The following is a 15,655-nucleotide window of genomic DNA, read 5'->3' as shown; positions in this document are numbered from 1 at the left end:
GCTACCGATCCCCGCACATACCTACACGCAAAGACAAAGATCCCCCGTGTAGCCTTAACAGGCTGTAGGGGCAAGTGCTGTTAGCGAGCAGCACCTATGAAGGCTCGCACGGCACCCAAGGGGGTGGGTGGCCAGCACCAGGCACACGCACACACGCGCCCGGTACCGGTGGTGAAGTCGGCGAGGGCGGCGGCGCTTCGCTCGTCCCCGCGCAGGGCGTACAGGCTAGCGCTGTAGGGCGTGCTCCTCGTCAGGCCGTCGAGATGCCGCGACGAGGCCCCCGCGTCCACCTGCAGCTCCTGCACGGAAACGATACGAAGGTCGCCCGTGTAGCCCACAACCGTGGACCGTGAGCCTCTGGTACGATCGACAGAGGTGATCCCGCTGGGCCGCGTCAACACGCTGGTGGCGCCCGTCTCGGACGCGACGAGAGAAAGTTGATCAACGGGGCAAGTTGTAAGCGAATGGAGGACAGCCACACGGTACGTTAGGTGGCCTGATACGAGGGTTCCGTGGTGGCTAGGAGATGTTAACTACCTCGCCTGGTATAAAGGAGGTCGTGGGTTCGATCCCGACCCTGACGCCTGCTGCTGCTGTATATTCGGGAGTTTGCGTGTCTCTCTCTCCCCGTGGTCACGTGGATTTTTCTCCAGGTTCTCCGGTGTTTCCCTCCACATTTAGAATGAACACAGGCATTTCACGTATATGGTTGCTATAAAGCCACTTCGTTGAGCTATCATTTGTGATAGCCAGGATGGTCGCTCCTGAAAAAGCGCCACATAGCTCAGTGGGCCTTACCTGGTAAAATACCAGAAAATAGTTCAGTTTATAAAAACATAACTTTATTCCGGTGAGCCGAGCGTGCGGCGCAGGAGGAGGCGCGGCGTCGCTCACCGTGATGTCGCCATCGGGGCCCTGCACCCTCAGCGTGTATCCCGTGATGTTGGCGAGCGACGGGCGCCACGTGAGCAGCGCGCTCTGCCCGGCCACCTCCACGGCCGCCAGGTCGCGCGGAGCGTCGATCGCTGCAGGAGGTGGGCGGCGGAGACCGGGGAGCAGACACGCGGAGGGGACGGCGAGGAGGTGCAAAGTGGGGGTGTGGGGGTGTGCGTGTATTGGGGGGGGGGGGCGGGTGGGGAATGGCAGCGCAATGGTTAGCAAGCTGCGGCCAACACCATTGACGATGATCTGAACGGGGTCGTATTTATGTAAATTATGTATGTTGAGCTTCTTTTGCACCGTACGTAGCCAACCGTGCTAATCGGAGGTGCGGGGGAATAACAGATTCGGCTAGTGCTGCGTTAGTAAAAGTGAACACAAGGATGGCTGAGCTAGGAACGTGTAGGTTTTTAGCTGTCATGCTGTACGGCTCTCCGATGGGGGCCTATTGGCGAGAAACACTTTTGCCGAAGTACAGCAGATGCGGTCACCTCCTTAGTGAATGGACGACCGATGAAGAAGAGGAGGCAACGTGACCGCTCAGAGTGACTTTGTCTCATCTCAACACAATTGGAAGGGCATCCCCCAGCGGCACAAGGTGACTTATCCCAATTTAGCAATTTGTGGGTCGTTTTACGAATTCGGGAAATTTGGGCACGCAAGCTGCACTGTACACACGTGCACTGACTTACATGCACACCCGAGCGTATGCACACACGCACACAGACACACGCACGTGCGCACACGCACACGCGCACACACGCACGTACCGGTGGTGACGGAGGAGGAGATGGGCTCGCTCTCGACGGCGCCGCTCAGCGACGCGACGCTCACCTCGTACTCGGTGCCCGGGGAGAGCCCGGTGAGCGTGTGGCTCACCAGCGCGCCCGCCACCGTCACGCTCTCCACCTCGCCTGACACAGCAGCAACGCCGGGGTCAACAAGGGGTCAACGTAACATGCCGCGGGGGGGAGGGGGGCGGGGAGGGGCGGTGGCAAAGAGACGACGGCGCTCTCACCCCCGTTGGTGGGCACGTAGGAGACGATGAACCAGTCGGGCGCGGGGGTCGGGCTCAGCCACTTCACCTCCACCGTGCTCTCCGTCACGAAGCCAAAGGTCACCGCCAGCGGGGAGCCCGAGGCTGCACGAGAGGGCGGTCACACGGCATTGACAGCGCTTCTATTGCACCTCCAATTAGCGCCCACCCCCCCCCCCCGTGCACCTCTGATTAGCACGGTTGGCTACGTACGGTGCGAAAGAAGTTCAACGTGCATACATACAGGTGGCAAATATTTTACCGTACACGAACAGTTACTTCAAGTACTCCCAAAGGGTATTTTTCGCCCATTGCCCATGCACGGATGACAGTGACGATCAAGACATCAGGAGAAAGTCACAATAAAGCTCCTGCCGCTCAAATTCGCGTCACGGCATTTGGTGCTCATCTCCCGCTTACAGCCCTGCTGAGCCAGCGGTGGAAATTCCACATTCATATGGCCGTGGGCGAGTCTATCCGTAGCGCAAGTGCTGTTACCTTCCCCCGATGGTGGTACTCATTTCATCGACCCTGGAAAGATGACGGGCTGAGTCAACCCACCCAACCAGGGATTGACCTCGCGACCTTATGACTGAGAGCTATTCGCTCTACAGCTGGGCCGGATATGGCATCACCATGTAGGATCGGCGGGGAGGGGTTGGGGGGAGTAGAGGGGTGGGTGGGGGTGGAGCGGCGGGCGGTGGGGGTGGAGGGGGGTGAGGGTGGCTCCGATTGCCGGGGGGGGCCTCGCGCTCCTCACCCGTGGTGAAGGTGGTGGCCCTGGGCGGGCTTTCCAGGGCCCCCTTGACGGTGCGAACCGTCGCGTGGTACGTGCTCGCCGGACGCAGCCCCGTCAGCTGCTGCTCGAGGGCGGGGGCCGGAACGTTGAGAGTTTCCACCTCCTCCTCTCCGCCCGCTGCCGGAACAGAACGCGCGAACCGTGGTCGTGTCGTTGGGCGGTGGCGACGCGGTTAAAGTGCGGCGGGCTGACGAGCGCCGCCATGAAGAGTTTGATCCCTCGCCGTGGCCACGAGAGGGACGTGCTTGAACCCGTGTGACGGGGGACGCCCAAACGTTAACAAAACCCGCCACTGGTCAGCGTGGTGAAGTATGGTCGAACGACTCCCACGACCGACACATTTGGAGAGGTCTTCAACCAGCAGCGGATTGAGCACTTAACTTACTTGGGGGGGAGAAAAGGCGATAACGTTCGGAGCAGATTCTCCAATTGTTCATAAAGACCTGGTGCCGACTGAGAAATGTCTCTGGGTTTTGTCTCCATTGGGACCGGTGGTGGCCCTGTATACGGTACAGCGCAACCACAGATTGCTATGTAAAATAGAAACTAAACAAATGTTTTTTACCAGGTAAGGCACACTGAGCTACATAGATAGCTCAAAGAAGTGGCTTGTCATGTGGAATTTCCTAGCAGGCAAATACTCTGAACACATGTCGATTCTAAATCTGGAGGGGGAAAACCGGAAGAAAACGGAGGATCCGGAAAAAAATCCACACAACCACAGGGAGAACATGCAAATTCCAAATCTACAGGCATCAGGGTCGGGATCGAACTTCTCTGCCTCCTGTATACGAGGCGAGGTAGTTAACATCTCGCAACCGCTGCAGGACTCTCATTGAATTATGAAGCGGGATCGCGATGCGGTACAATATTCTACTTATTTTCCATTGCGGGAAATGCGGCGCATCTGGTAAACTCCCCCACACCCCCCCCCCCCCCTCCCAGAAGACATTGGTGTGACCCCCAACCAAACCTGGCCCAGCCCCCCAACACCCCGACTTCCCCTGACCACCCCCCCAAGTCGCACTCAACGGCCGAGCTCACGGTGGCCGCTCGTGGAGTACGTGACGATGTAGGAGTCGATGGGCGCCCGGCCCGGACGCCACACCAGCAGCGCCTCAGAAGCCTCCACGTTCACGGCGAGCAGCGCCACGGGGCTGTCCAGCACTGGGGTCGCGGCGGTGGCGTGAGAGAGAGAGGATGGAGTGGGTGGAGCGTGGGCGAGTTGGCACGGGGGGGGGGGGGAGGTGGGGGGGGGGGGGGAAAGGAGGGGGAAAGCACAAACCGAGCAGACAGCAAAAACTCTGAAATGTCAGATTCATTCGTTCGTTATTCATTCAATCGTCCACCGCCACCTCCCAGAAGCAGCGTGGGCTGGTGGGGGCTCAGCCCTCTCGGGCCATCCCGACGCTTACGTGGCCGTGGGGGGGAGGGGGGACCCGGTGCTCCGTTTTGCGCCGCTACCGGTGGTGACGCTCCCCGTGGAGGCGTCGTTGTTGTCGGGGTCGGGGAGGTAGGCGAGCCCCACCGTGTACTCCGTGCCCGGTGTGAGGTCCTGCAGCGTGTACTCCGTCACGCCGCCCGCCAGCGACACCATCTCACGATCCCCATCTACGGGGGACAGGGGCGGCGTAAGCGACACAATGAGCAGGCTCGCTGTGTTCCAATCATCGTCGTTGTCAGAGCGTTACAAGGAATTATCTTGCTGTATGCCAGTGGTGGCGGCAGTGGCGGCGGTGGTGGTGGTGGCGGTGGTGGCAGGGGTGGCGGTGGTGGTGGTGGTGGCGTCGGTGGTGGCGGTGGTGGCGGCGGTGGTGGCGGCGGTGGTGGCGGTGGTGGCGGTGGTGGCAGTGGCGACGGCGGTGGTGGCGGTCGTGGTGGTAGTGCTGGCGGTGGTGGTGGCGGCGGTGATGACGGTGGCGGCTTCGCCGCTGCACGTGGCTGCCTGTAATCCAGCGCCATGGAGGCAGCAGTCACGAGGGTTGCACCAACTGCGGCGTTCACCTGCCGGCGTTGGCCGACTCACCTCCGCCCGCGAGCTCGTAGGACAGCTGGTAGGAGCTGGGGGTGGGCTCCCTGGCAGCCCACCTCACCGTGACGCTCGTCTGGGTCACATTCGAGAAGGAGAGCTTCATCGGCGGGTTCAGGGCTACGGGAGGGGAGGAGGTGACGGGGCATTTGACAGCGGGGAGGGAGGGGACGGTGAACAGGATCGGAATGGATAGAGTCAAATAAGCATTGTTTAGCAGATTGTATATACAGGCAGTAGCTGATATATGGGACAGTCCACCATGCATATGGACACGTGTCCCTCTCTCTAAGTCGAACAAGCGTATTTCTTTCTATCCAAAAATGCAGTAGGTAATGTGCAACTGGTAATACCGAAAAGAAAGTCAGTGGTGGAATTTTCACATTTCTATGGCGACTGCTGATTTGCCAACAAAAGTGGTAATTCTTTGACCGATCATGGAAGAATGATGGGCTGCGCCAACCCCCAAACTGGATTCGAACTTCCAAACCCGGCAGATCGAGACCCGTTCGCTCTCTGCGCCTTTACCACCCCGAGCACACATCGTGACGCTGAGATGTCTCCACATCCACCGTACCTCTCGCCCTGGCTGTGGCTACAAGTCGCGGCCTATTCCCTCGCCTACAGCCTACCAACAAGCTGGGAAATGTCCCGTGGCAAATGAAGCCCCCCCCACCCCACTCGACTACAACCAATGGTTTCTTTATTTTTTTTCGTTTTGTTCAAAATAAAAAACCTCAAGACAAATCTCGGGGCACAAAACCCGAGTGTGCACGCTCGGGTAACCACACACTGCACACAAGAAAAAATATGAAAATGAACGCGGCATTTGCGATGCGATGAACAAGGCAGCGGCGGTGGTTGGATGGTGAGCAAAGTTAATCAAAATAAAAACCCAGACGAGTCCCAGACAGGCAATGCAAACCATGCTGAGAACAGAAAAGAAAAACAGAGAATTATTCAAACAGACGAACCCAAGCCATTCTCAAGAGACCAAGATTTCAGTCACGTCACAACTAGAGTTGCCACCTGTCCCGTTTTTCACAGGATCGTCCTCCTCTTTAAGGTGGCAGCTGCCCTTGGAAATATCCGAGTGTTCCTAAAGGACGTTAAAAATCGTCGGGTTTTTTTGTGTCAGCTGCGGAATAATAATAATCATCATCATCATAATCCTGCACCACTGTTCACACGCGGTTCTCCACTCGTCCTGCATTGCGAGACATCCTTCTTCTTCTTCTTCCTCCAGGGATGATGTCTCCCGGTTGGTTTTGTACCTTAAGGTGGCAACTCTAGTCCACCCCCCCCCCCCCACCTCGGAATCGTCCCAATGCGTTAGCATTCATCGTTGTTGGCGATGATGGCGACGACGACGGTGATGTCGTCGATGAATGGCAGCTTTAGCTGAAAGATGTCACGCAGCCACTCACGCACAGCGCACTACGCAAGCCCCCGCCCTGCCGATGCACCGATCCGAGCCCGGGATGGAAGAACGGAAGAAAAGCACGCAAGGCAGAGAGAGACGGAGAGAAACAGGCGTTCTCAGCTGATGGGGCCGGCTGACTGGCAGGCAGCAGTCAGCAGGCAGCAGGCGGGCAGGCGGGTCGGGCAGGCGGGCGGGCGATTTCGCGGTCGGACTTGGGCATGCGCTCCACGTCGGCCCGGTTACCTGAAGTCCGAGCCACAACCTCGAGGGGCTTCGTGAGCTGTGAGCCGCGCACGCCGTGCAACGCTATTTCGTATCGCGTGCCGGGCTGCAGGCCCGTCAGCTTGGCACGGGTCGCCGAGGCCGGCGCCAGGAGGCTCCACGACTTGCCGGGGATGTCCTTGGAGGGTCCTCTTCCTCCTCCTCTGCCGCCGGCACCGCCACCGGCGGCGCCGGCAGTTCTCCCGATGGGCCGGTACTTGATGTGGTAATTGTCGGGCCTCGGTTCCTGGGCTGGCCACGTTATCTTAAGGCTGTCAGACGTCACGTCATATGCCTGCAATGTCCCCTGCAGCGCGTCCGAAACTGCGCGGGGGGGGGGGGAAAGAGCGGCAGAGGCCGACGATCGTGGGAGGTGCAGCCCGTCGCGTTTGCCCGGGCTCGGTGCCACAGAGGCGATCGCCGCTTTTAAGCGATCGCTCAGTTTTTTTTGATCAACCACAGCGGGATTAAGGGCTGGGGTCGACTCGCGACCTTCGCACGCCAAGCCATTCGTAGACTAATTGAATGAGAACTAATTGGTCATTGTTGCGGGGAATTTGTGGGTAATAAACATTTATACCTACTACGGCTGAGCCTAGCACGATTGGCTGCGTACGGTATGAAATGAGTTGAACATGCATCACACGCTATATATATAGATTGAACACGTAGGCTTTCGCGACCAATGTGATTCATGATAACGTTTTTTTCTGCTCGCGTGAATGTAAAAGTCTCGTCCTCCCACCTCCGCCCGACGCACGTTTGCTCACCACGTGGCAAGTTGATTAACAGGCTGGCGTCAGGTGGCGGAGGGTGTACGACACGCAATGTTTCCCGACGGAACCTGACGACGACATTTGGTCGAGAAAGCCCGCGCGTCACGACGGTCCCGTCGCGGGTAGCTCGCGCCGGGAGGGTGCTGCGGTTATCCTCCATGCAACGGTGTTACGGATGTTGTTTCTGTTGTTTCTTCTTGCCTTACTGAACGATGGATGCACATTCTCCATACGCACGGGACGTTGTCCGCGCACGTGCACGCACATTGTAAGCGCTGTGCATGCAAAGAACCGTTCAATTACGTGAGCGCTTCTCGACTCCAGCTCCGACGAACCCCGCTCCACGGACCGGACTTTCACATACAGGTTAAGCCACTGCGCACTGCACGCAGTTGAAGGACGGCAATCACGGAAAGTTGTACCGTGTTACGTAGTGGGGTGGGGGTGGAGTCTGGAGTTGAGAAACACTGACCAAGAAGATTACAATGCACAACCAACCTGACCTTTGCCGCATGCGAGTCAGTGTCCACGCTGACGGGAGACGCAACCAAAATAAAATCCAGAGGGCCCAGGTGCTGACGGCTCTCTGACCGCGTGCCCCCAGTTTGTCTTACGCGAGCTGGGAAGTTTTGGGAGTGAAATAAACAAAATTTTTATCGGGGGTCACGGAGACCTGACTTTCACGAGCGTCACCACAGCTGTGGCGGACGTGGCTCTGGGTGGCTCTCTAAGGATTCCCCCCACTCCGTCCCTGGCGTTGTGAACGGATGCAGCGACATCAGAATCAAGGGCTGTCGGGTTTTGGGTTGCGTCTTCCTTCAAACACGACGGTGGGACGCTGTGAACACCAGGAGTCGAAAGTGGCCAAAGACTGGAAGGGACATTTGTTGTCGATGGGGAGGAGGTGGAGGAGGAGAGGACAGCAGCGTGGGCTGGGTGGAGCGAACTATCCAACCAAAGGCTGGTCCTACTCCCAACCCAGAATAATAGCTAACTAGGCACTACTATTAGCTATACCGCTAACCCTGACCCTAACTTACCAAACATCCACGACTACTAGCAAGACAGCTAACCCTGACCCTAAATTACCAACCAGCTACTACTGGCTATACTACTAACTCTGACCCTAACTGACCATCCAGACAGTACTACTAACACTATCCACCCAACCAACTAGTATTATCCATACCACTAACCTTGACTAAAACCAATTATCCCACCGACCACTAGTACTCGCCCTCCCACTATTCCTCGCCTAAACCAACTTAGCCAACCCACACCACGAGTACTAACCTTCCATGACCCTCACCGTACCGCTAACCCCACCTCCGGCTCCTTCACTACGATGAGTCCCCTTCCACCCTCCTTTCGCTTTTCGCTTCTGGCGTCCGCTGGGACCCCCGCACGCTTCAAAGAAACCGCGCTCCGGCACAGGTAGGCCCACGCCGGGTACCTGTGGCCACGTCTCCCAGCACGGCCTCTCCCGTGCTCATTCCCTTCACGGCCACCAGCGACACGTCGTAGCGCCGCTCGGGCAGCAGGCCCGAGACGAGCGCGTCGCTCTGCCCGCCGTCGATGGTGACCACCCGCGGGCCCTCCCCGGGGCCCTCCCCGGGGCCCTCCCCGGGGCCCGGCGCCGCCTCCGACACCCGCAGCACGAAGGCGTCGACCGGCACGGCGGGCGGTTCCCAGGCAACGCGGAAGCCGCTAGAGCTCACGTCGGAAAAGTGCAGCGTCTGCACGGGGCGGAAGCCTGGCGCGGCGCGACAAGGGCGCGAGCCACGCTTGATCAGTAACCGCCTCGCCGCACCTCTGTTCCACCGGTTACATCTGAGCCGAGCCAGCGCGGCGGCCATAGCGGTACGGGGTTTGTTTGTTTGTTCTTTTCCAACGAGCCGGGATCAAACCGTGGTTCGCTGGCCTCGTGAGACATCTGAATCTGGCTCGGGGGCCAAGCAGGGCCAGGGCCAGGCCCAGCAACGAAGTTCACTGCGTTTGACGTAAAGCGGTAGCAGCGTGAGGAGGTGGCACCCTCACTGGGTCACTTACACCTGTCCCGACGTGTTCGTTGTGCGCGTTGTTAGCAGCACGGCTCGGCTTCTGCAGTGGAAAAAACGACCGGGGCTTCTCCTGAGCTGCGGCGGGATTGTGTTGCTTGAATAAGTGGCTGCCTAATTGAGTAAAAAAAAAACTTAAAGGCCTTTAATTAAATGGAAATACTTTTTTTTATCTCACTCAGGATTAGGACAAATATGTACTCCTTCATGAGAAAATAAGCTAAATAACGTCAAGATGCATTTACCGTGTCAAGGCAATTCACTGCTCCGAATTTCAATTGCAAACCCATCGAGTGTATGAGAGGTTGCTATTACAAGACGGTGTCTCTAGGAGGCAGTGCAGACAATGTTGGGTATCTCTGGACCCGAGGCAAATTGTCCCACCGGCGACACACTCTTTACGACCCTGACCAAGGCCTTTTAACAGGGCCTAAGTTTCATCCCAGGGCAGTCCGGGGATCTGCTCTTGATAACATCACGTGACAAGTTTCTTCCCCCGCACCTCCGATCAGCGTGGTTAGCTACGCACGGTGTGAAAGAAGATAAATGTACAAACGCACGTATGTACAAAGTAAGCGCTCTGATCGATTGCAAACAATTCCTTGAGGAGAGAATTCCCTCGACGGTTCAACACTGACCTACGTCGCAAACTACAGGAAACAACGGCACGAAAGATATTGTTCCCAACCGACCGCGGGCCCTTAAGGCTGAGCGGGCGACCGCTGCCTTCACGGAAAGCTGCTCCGCCGTGCCGCTCCGCGCCGTTCCGCATCGTTCCGCGCGTCTCGCCATCACCTGTGTTCGCCGACAGCGTCGCGGGCCGGCTCTTCTCGAGGCCGCTCTCGGCCTGCAGCACCACGGTGTACTCGGTCGCCGGGCGGAGGCCTGTCAGGTTGGCCGACGTTTCGGAGCCCGGGACGGCCAGCTCGCCGATGGCGCCCGTGCCCGAGATGTGCATGATGGCGTAGCGGTCGACGCGCGCCCGGCACGGGTCCCATCGCACGGTGAGGCCCGTGTCCCACGCGTTCGTCACGTGCAGGTTCAGCGGGCTGTCCATCTCTGCAACGACGCGCGCAAAGGTCGAGGGTCAGCCGGGCGGCGGTGGCTACGCGCTGTGGAGGCGGCAGTGGCAAGGTTGGTGGATCACCTCTAGGAATTCTTGTGAAAACCCATCCAGTGGGCACCGTACTACCCTGGCTCACCAGTATGGGATAGAGCGTTGCCCCCTTGCACGCGTGGGTTTTCTACATGTGGCCCGGTTTCCTCCCGCACGTATATCTAAACACTCATTAATTGGCTGAAAACATCGTAAAACGCAGGGCTTGGGCAACTGTTGGGGCCGGCTCATGGCCTGGCAGCTTAACCTGAGGTTCCTCCCACCGCTGAGTTGCTGGGCCACCTCCAAAAATAATTAAACTTAACAGTTGCCTTTTCACAGCCAATTATTACGATTCGAAAATAGATTTTTGTTTTCACCAAATGCATTGAGTGGCCGAACCCAGAAATCATTGACGAATCCATTATCATGCCCATCATTTAACCAGGAGACGAAACAGCATCTGAAAACTCCTTTCTTCAGAAACTCTTTTTTGTGTTTAGTTTGTTGTGGTTGGCTACGTACTTTGCGAAAGAAGTTCAACATACACACGTGCCTCTTTTGCAAGGGCGACCACTGACGGGCGCATTGCACACGTGGGAGGAAACCAAAGTGCCCGTAGATGATCCACGCGGGCGAGGCAGACAACGCTCCATCCCCATACTAAACGGAATGCGTCCCACCTGCCGCACACGGGCAAGCCAGGCGATGAGGACATCGATGCCCTCGGGAAGAGTTTCTGGAGTTTGTCCGACCCACACAACCCTAGCCTCCATGGCATGGCGCTGGATTACAGCCCACGGCAACTCGTATCAGAGGGCGGGGGGGGGGGTTGGTGGGCCCTCCTGAGAGACCACGGTGGGGGGAGCGGGTCATGGGAGGATGGTGTGAGTGCCCCCCCCACCTGTGCGGGTGTTGATGGTCGAGGGTTTGCTCTGAATGTCGCCCCTGTATGCAGTCACCCCGACGCCATACTCTGTCCCGGGCATCAGATCTGTACGCTCATTCACATTCACAGCAGTGACACTCAGTCGTGAAGCATTACACTCAGAGTCACAGTAGTTACACTCACTATTACACAATGCAGTTTGACAATGCAGTTTTACTTGTTACATTTTGACGTCACCGAGACATTCTATAGTTACCCATCCCCTTGCATGTTTAATAAATTCTGTTTACGTTAAATAATTTTCGTTATTTTTTTTAAACGGTTGCCCGCAAGGGCGGCAGCCAAAGAGCCCCACAGGGGGGAAGCCAAAGAGCTCCCCGCACGCGGCTTTGGAGCCGCAGGTTGCCGACCCCTGGGCCAGATCGTCACGGGGGGCCCCGACCCAAATGTCGATCCTGAAATGGTCGAGGCTCGCTGCGGACGCTGTAGGCGTCGCCAACGAAGGCCTCCCCGGTACGGCACGCGGGCCGGGGCGTCGGCGCGCACCGGTGATGGTGACGGCGGAGGTGAGGTCGGGCCCCTGGTGGGTGACGTTGACGCTTCCGTGGGGGCCGCCGGCGATGGGGGCGAACACGACGCGGTAGCCGTCCACCTGGGCCCGGCTGTTCTCCCACTCGAGCAGCAGGCCGCCGCCGCTCTCGCCCTGGTGGCTCGCCCTCAGGTTCCGCGGCGCGTCCAGCGCTGGGGACAGAGCGGGGGGGGGGGAGCCGGGGGGGTGCCGTCACAAGTAATTTCCGGGAGCACGGGGCAGGGAACCTACGGCGCGTGAGCCATGAGCGAGCCGCAACTCCGTTTCATTCGCCCCGAGACTTGTATATGTGTCCATGCATGTTGAACTTCATTCGCGCCGTACGTAGCAGACCGTGCGCAGCGTTTAATTCGCCCCGCGACTTCGTTCTTTTTCATTTCGTGGCCACGTGAGGCCTACGACTGGCAGCATCGTAGCGGCACTAACCGTCAACTAGAGGGTGCTCATTGTTTCTCACGTTTTATTTCCCCACAAAATATTTGTGAAAAATCAAATGCTCGGCAACAGCCACATCAGTCGATCAATCCGTCGGTCCATGCGTCGGTCAGTCCTTACCGTCCACCATCGGTTGATCTGTCTGTCCGGTCGTTCATCAATCCATCAGTTGACCCATCTGACCGTCCATTTGTCCGTCTATCCATCAGTCTGTCCATCCGTATCCATCCGTCCGTATCTGTCCGTCCGTGGTCCGCGCGCACCGACCTGTGGTGAAGCTGGCGTGCAAGGCGCCGCTATGCGCGAGGCCACGCTCCGCACGCAGCATCGCGTGGTAGAGGCGGCCGGGCCGCAGGCCCTGCAGCGTGTACTCGGTGGCCGTGGGCCGCAGGCCCAGTTCGGTGGGTCGCGCGTCGCCCGTCGTGCGGTACGAGAGGCGCAGGCTGGTGACGCGCGCGCGGCTCCGCTCCCACGACAGGTGCGCGTACGAGTCGGTCACCTCGCGCACCTCGAAGGCGCGAGGGCCGTCGATCGCTGACGCGTCCGTGCATCGAGTCAGCGGCGGGGTTAAAATCAGGATCGGGAATTGGGATCGGGGGGGGGGGGAGGGGGTGAGGATCAGGACCGGGATCGGGATGAGGATCAGGATTGGAAATGGGGAGGAGGCCAGCGGTGGGAGAGATTTGGATAAGGGTGGAATTTTTGGGGTGGAGAAAGGATCAATGTTTTGGGGATTTTTGTTTCAGAGAGGGGATTGAGGAACGGCTGGGATCGGAAGGGAAAATTAATGATGGATGTGTAAGGGTGGGATGTTCGGCGTGGGATTTTTGTCTCTGAAGGAGAGACACACGATGGTTTTTGAGGATTGAGGTGGGATTCAGAGGATCGACGCAACAAAGGGGGTCCCGTGGAATTGGGTAGGGTTTCAAAATGGACGGCGATTGTCAGGTGTGGAATGCGGCGAGAGGAGATGAAAGGGCTCGCAGAGGCAACGGAAGGGGATTTTGACGCGATGATTACACGTGTGGGGGGGAGCGTCGCTTGGGATGGACGCGGAGCGAGGCAGTAGCACGGAGGAGAAACGGGAATCAGGACCGGCAGGGAGCGCGCGCCACGGTGGAGTTTTATTTACCGGTGGAATTTGTTTACCAATTGAGTTTATTTACCGGTGGAGTTTGTTGTTTATCGGTGAAGTTTGTTTACCAAGCATGGGGGAGGGGGATCGCGATCATTTTCCAGGCGGGTAGCGGCAAAAGCGAACGCGAGCACGAGCAGCTCGGGGCAAGGGAGCCGATGCAAGACTCGGAGCAGGTGGAGGTGTGAGTGGGAACAATGGAGGGCAGGAAATGGGGATTCAGGTTTGCAGGTAAGAGTGGGAGTTTGAACACAGAGAGAATTCACGGCCGTTAGTTATATTTACTTTTTTTTTAAAGCACAGACTGGCATAGATGCATACGTATCATGAGCAGTATACATTACAAGTCATTGACAAAGCAGTAGAACAGCTCAAGCCGACTGTGATAACACGTACGCGAAATAAAAAAAAAAGGTGACCTCGGCAGCTAGGACATGGTCGGAATCTCGGCTGTCATTTGCAGCCTTGTGATGGCCACCGCTAAGTTGTGTTCAGAACGTCCGCAAGAATGGTGGCGGCATCGAGACGTGCAAAGCATGCTGGTATTTAAAACAACGACGACAAAAGCGTCCCAGTTTGTTCTTGCGAACTGGTGGACGGTCCAAGGATGTGCGTGGAACATGCACAGGAATGGTGACGCCGTCTAGACGTGCAAAAGCATGCTGGGATTCATGGTATTGTTTCTTTTAAAGGGACACATCTTTGTGCGCGTTATGATTCGTTTTCAGCTTTGCACGCATCGCGAGGTCGTTTTTTTTCTTCTGAATCGCCTCGTAAGCTGGAGCGAGTGGGAGTTAGCGGGGGTGGAAAAAGTCGGAGAATTCTGAAAAAGTCCCATCGCTGTCACGGCACCGTTGTTATCGTGACTGAAGAAGGCTCGCCGTTGCACGGCACGCGAGCGCTGCCGAAAAGTTGATGAGAGACGGAAAAGTTTGCGGGCGGGCGGGCGGGCCGGGGTCCATCATCCGCCTGATGTGTCGGATGATGGAAAAAAAGACATCAACGGCTCGTATCGTGATCGCATTCCAGGGCGCGCAGGTGATTCATGGCGTCGCAGGTGCGAGCGAGCGAGCGAGCGGAGGTGAACGCCGCTCGTCTCGTGTTTAGGTGGAAGATGAAAGCCGGCGGTGAATCGAGGTCATCTTTGTTTTTTTCTAGTTTATTGTACTTCTATGACCTCTTCCCCCCCCCTCACCCTCCGGTTGCCGGGCTAGATTCCTGATTTATCTATCAAAGAGATGGAAAACCTGTGGGAAAGATGATTTACCTGACGTCTGACATCGCCTCTCTCAACACCGCGGCAAGATGGGTGTGAAGCTTCGGTCAGTTCACTGGCCCGGGTCGCTTGCGGCGAGGGTAAATGTGGGGTAGTGCGTGGGTAGTGCGATGGTAAATGTGGGTAGTGCATGGGTAGTGCGGGGGTAGTACGTGGGTAGTGCGTGGGTAAATGTGGGTAGTGCGTGGGTAGTGCGGGGGTAAATGTGGGTAAATGTGGGTAGTGCGTGGGTAGTGTGTGGGTAGTGCGTGGGTAGTGCGTGGGTAAATGTGGGTAGCCGCCAGTGGCTGATTGCTGCCTTCGTTTGGGGATGCCACGCGGTTTTCCCGTCACGCAGGTGGATCCGTGTGAGAAACTGGAATGTGCTGGCAGTGTCCCCCCTCACATTGAGACCCGGAGACTCGCACGGAGGCCCACATACTCTCACACACAGTCACCACAAATTGACAAAAAAGCAACTGGCATGCAATGGCAGATGCTCCATCATCGGTGCTTTTTCCACCAGTGCGGCACATGCAAACAAAGCCAAAGATAAAGATCCCCCGTATAACCTCCAACAGACTGTTAGGCCAAGTGCTGTTAAGCAAGCACCTATGAAGGCCGGCACAGGACACAGAGGGGGTGGCCAACGCCATTGCCGGCCGCCTTTGTCTCCCCATTTCTGATTTTTACACACCACACCAGGGAGGCCAGGACCAGTCCACTGCTATTGGTCGTGAGGAGAAATCAAATTCAGGTCACTGGGTTTGTAGCGCAGTGCGCTAACTACTGTGCCACTGCTCCCTATGTATGTATGGGTGTGTGCATTCCCACACATATACATACATTCATGCGTATGCATAATACATACATACGACATCTGCAACTGTACTTTAGTCGGTTGAGAGCTCATTAAGGCAGCAATTGCTTCTGCAA

At 57.3% G+C, this 15,655-nt stretch overlaps 1 protein-coding gene across 6 annotated transcripts in view; it reads right to left on the bottom strand.

Moving 5' to 3' along the window:
- LOC116944866 (tenascin-R-like) overlaps positions 1-15,655 on the bottom strand; it is a 113,017-nt gene that overhangs the window by 7,690 nt on the left and 89,672 nt on the right. For 2 of the 6 annotated variants that reach the window (XM_032958705.2, XM_032958706.2), the window contains exons 9-22: positions 12,597-12,863; positions 11,852-12,046; positions 11,321-11,410; positions 10,116-10,379; positions 8,717-9,016; positions 6,470-6,811; positions 4,801-4,923; positions 4,239-4,385; positions 3,819-3,941; positions 2,736-2,891; positions 1,958-2,080; positions 1,710-1,853; positions 895-1,025; positions 167-299 (exon numbers count right to left, since the gene is read on the bottom strand). In XM_032958705.2, coding sequence (XP_032814596.2) covers positions 167-299; positions 895-1,025; positions 1,710-1,853; positions 1,958-2,080; positions 2,736-2,891; positions 3,819-3,941; positions 4,239-4,385; positions 4,801-4,923; positions 6,470-6,811; positions 8,717-9,016; positions 10,116-10,379; positions 11,321-11,410; positions 11,852-12,046; positions 12,597-12,863 — 2,538 coding nt within the window. The remainder of the gene's footprint in view (positions 1-166; positions 300-894; positions 1,026-1,709; positions 1,854-1,957; positions 2,081-2,735; positions 2,892-3,818; positions 3,942-4,238; positions 4,386-4,800; positions 4,924-6,469; positions 6,812-8,716; positions 9,017-10,115; positions 10,380-11,320; positions 11,411-11,851; positions 12,047-12,596; positions 12,864-15,655) is intronic. The other 4 variants (XM_076068823.1, XM_032958708.2, XM_032958707.2 and 1 more) reach the window with 4 other exon arrangements.

The sequence above is a fragment of the Petromyzon marinus genome, chromosome 22 (assembly GCF_048934315.1).
Source record: "Petromyzon marinus isolate PM22_M1 ecotype Great Lakes invasive population chromosome 22, UKy_Petmar_22M1.pri1.0, whole genome shotgun sequence".
NCBI classification, from domain to species: Eukaryota; Metazoa; Chordata; class Hyperoartia; order Petromyzontiformes; family Petromyzontidae; genus Petromyzon; species Petromyzon marinus.
Note: the sequence above shows the minus strand (reverse complement) of the source record. Positions and strands in the feature narration are given on the sequence as shown.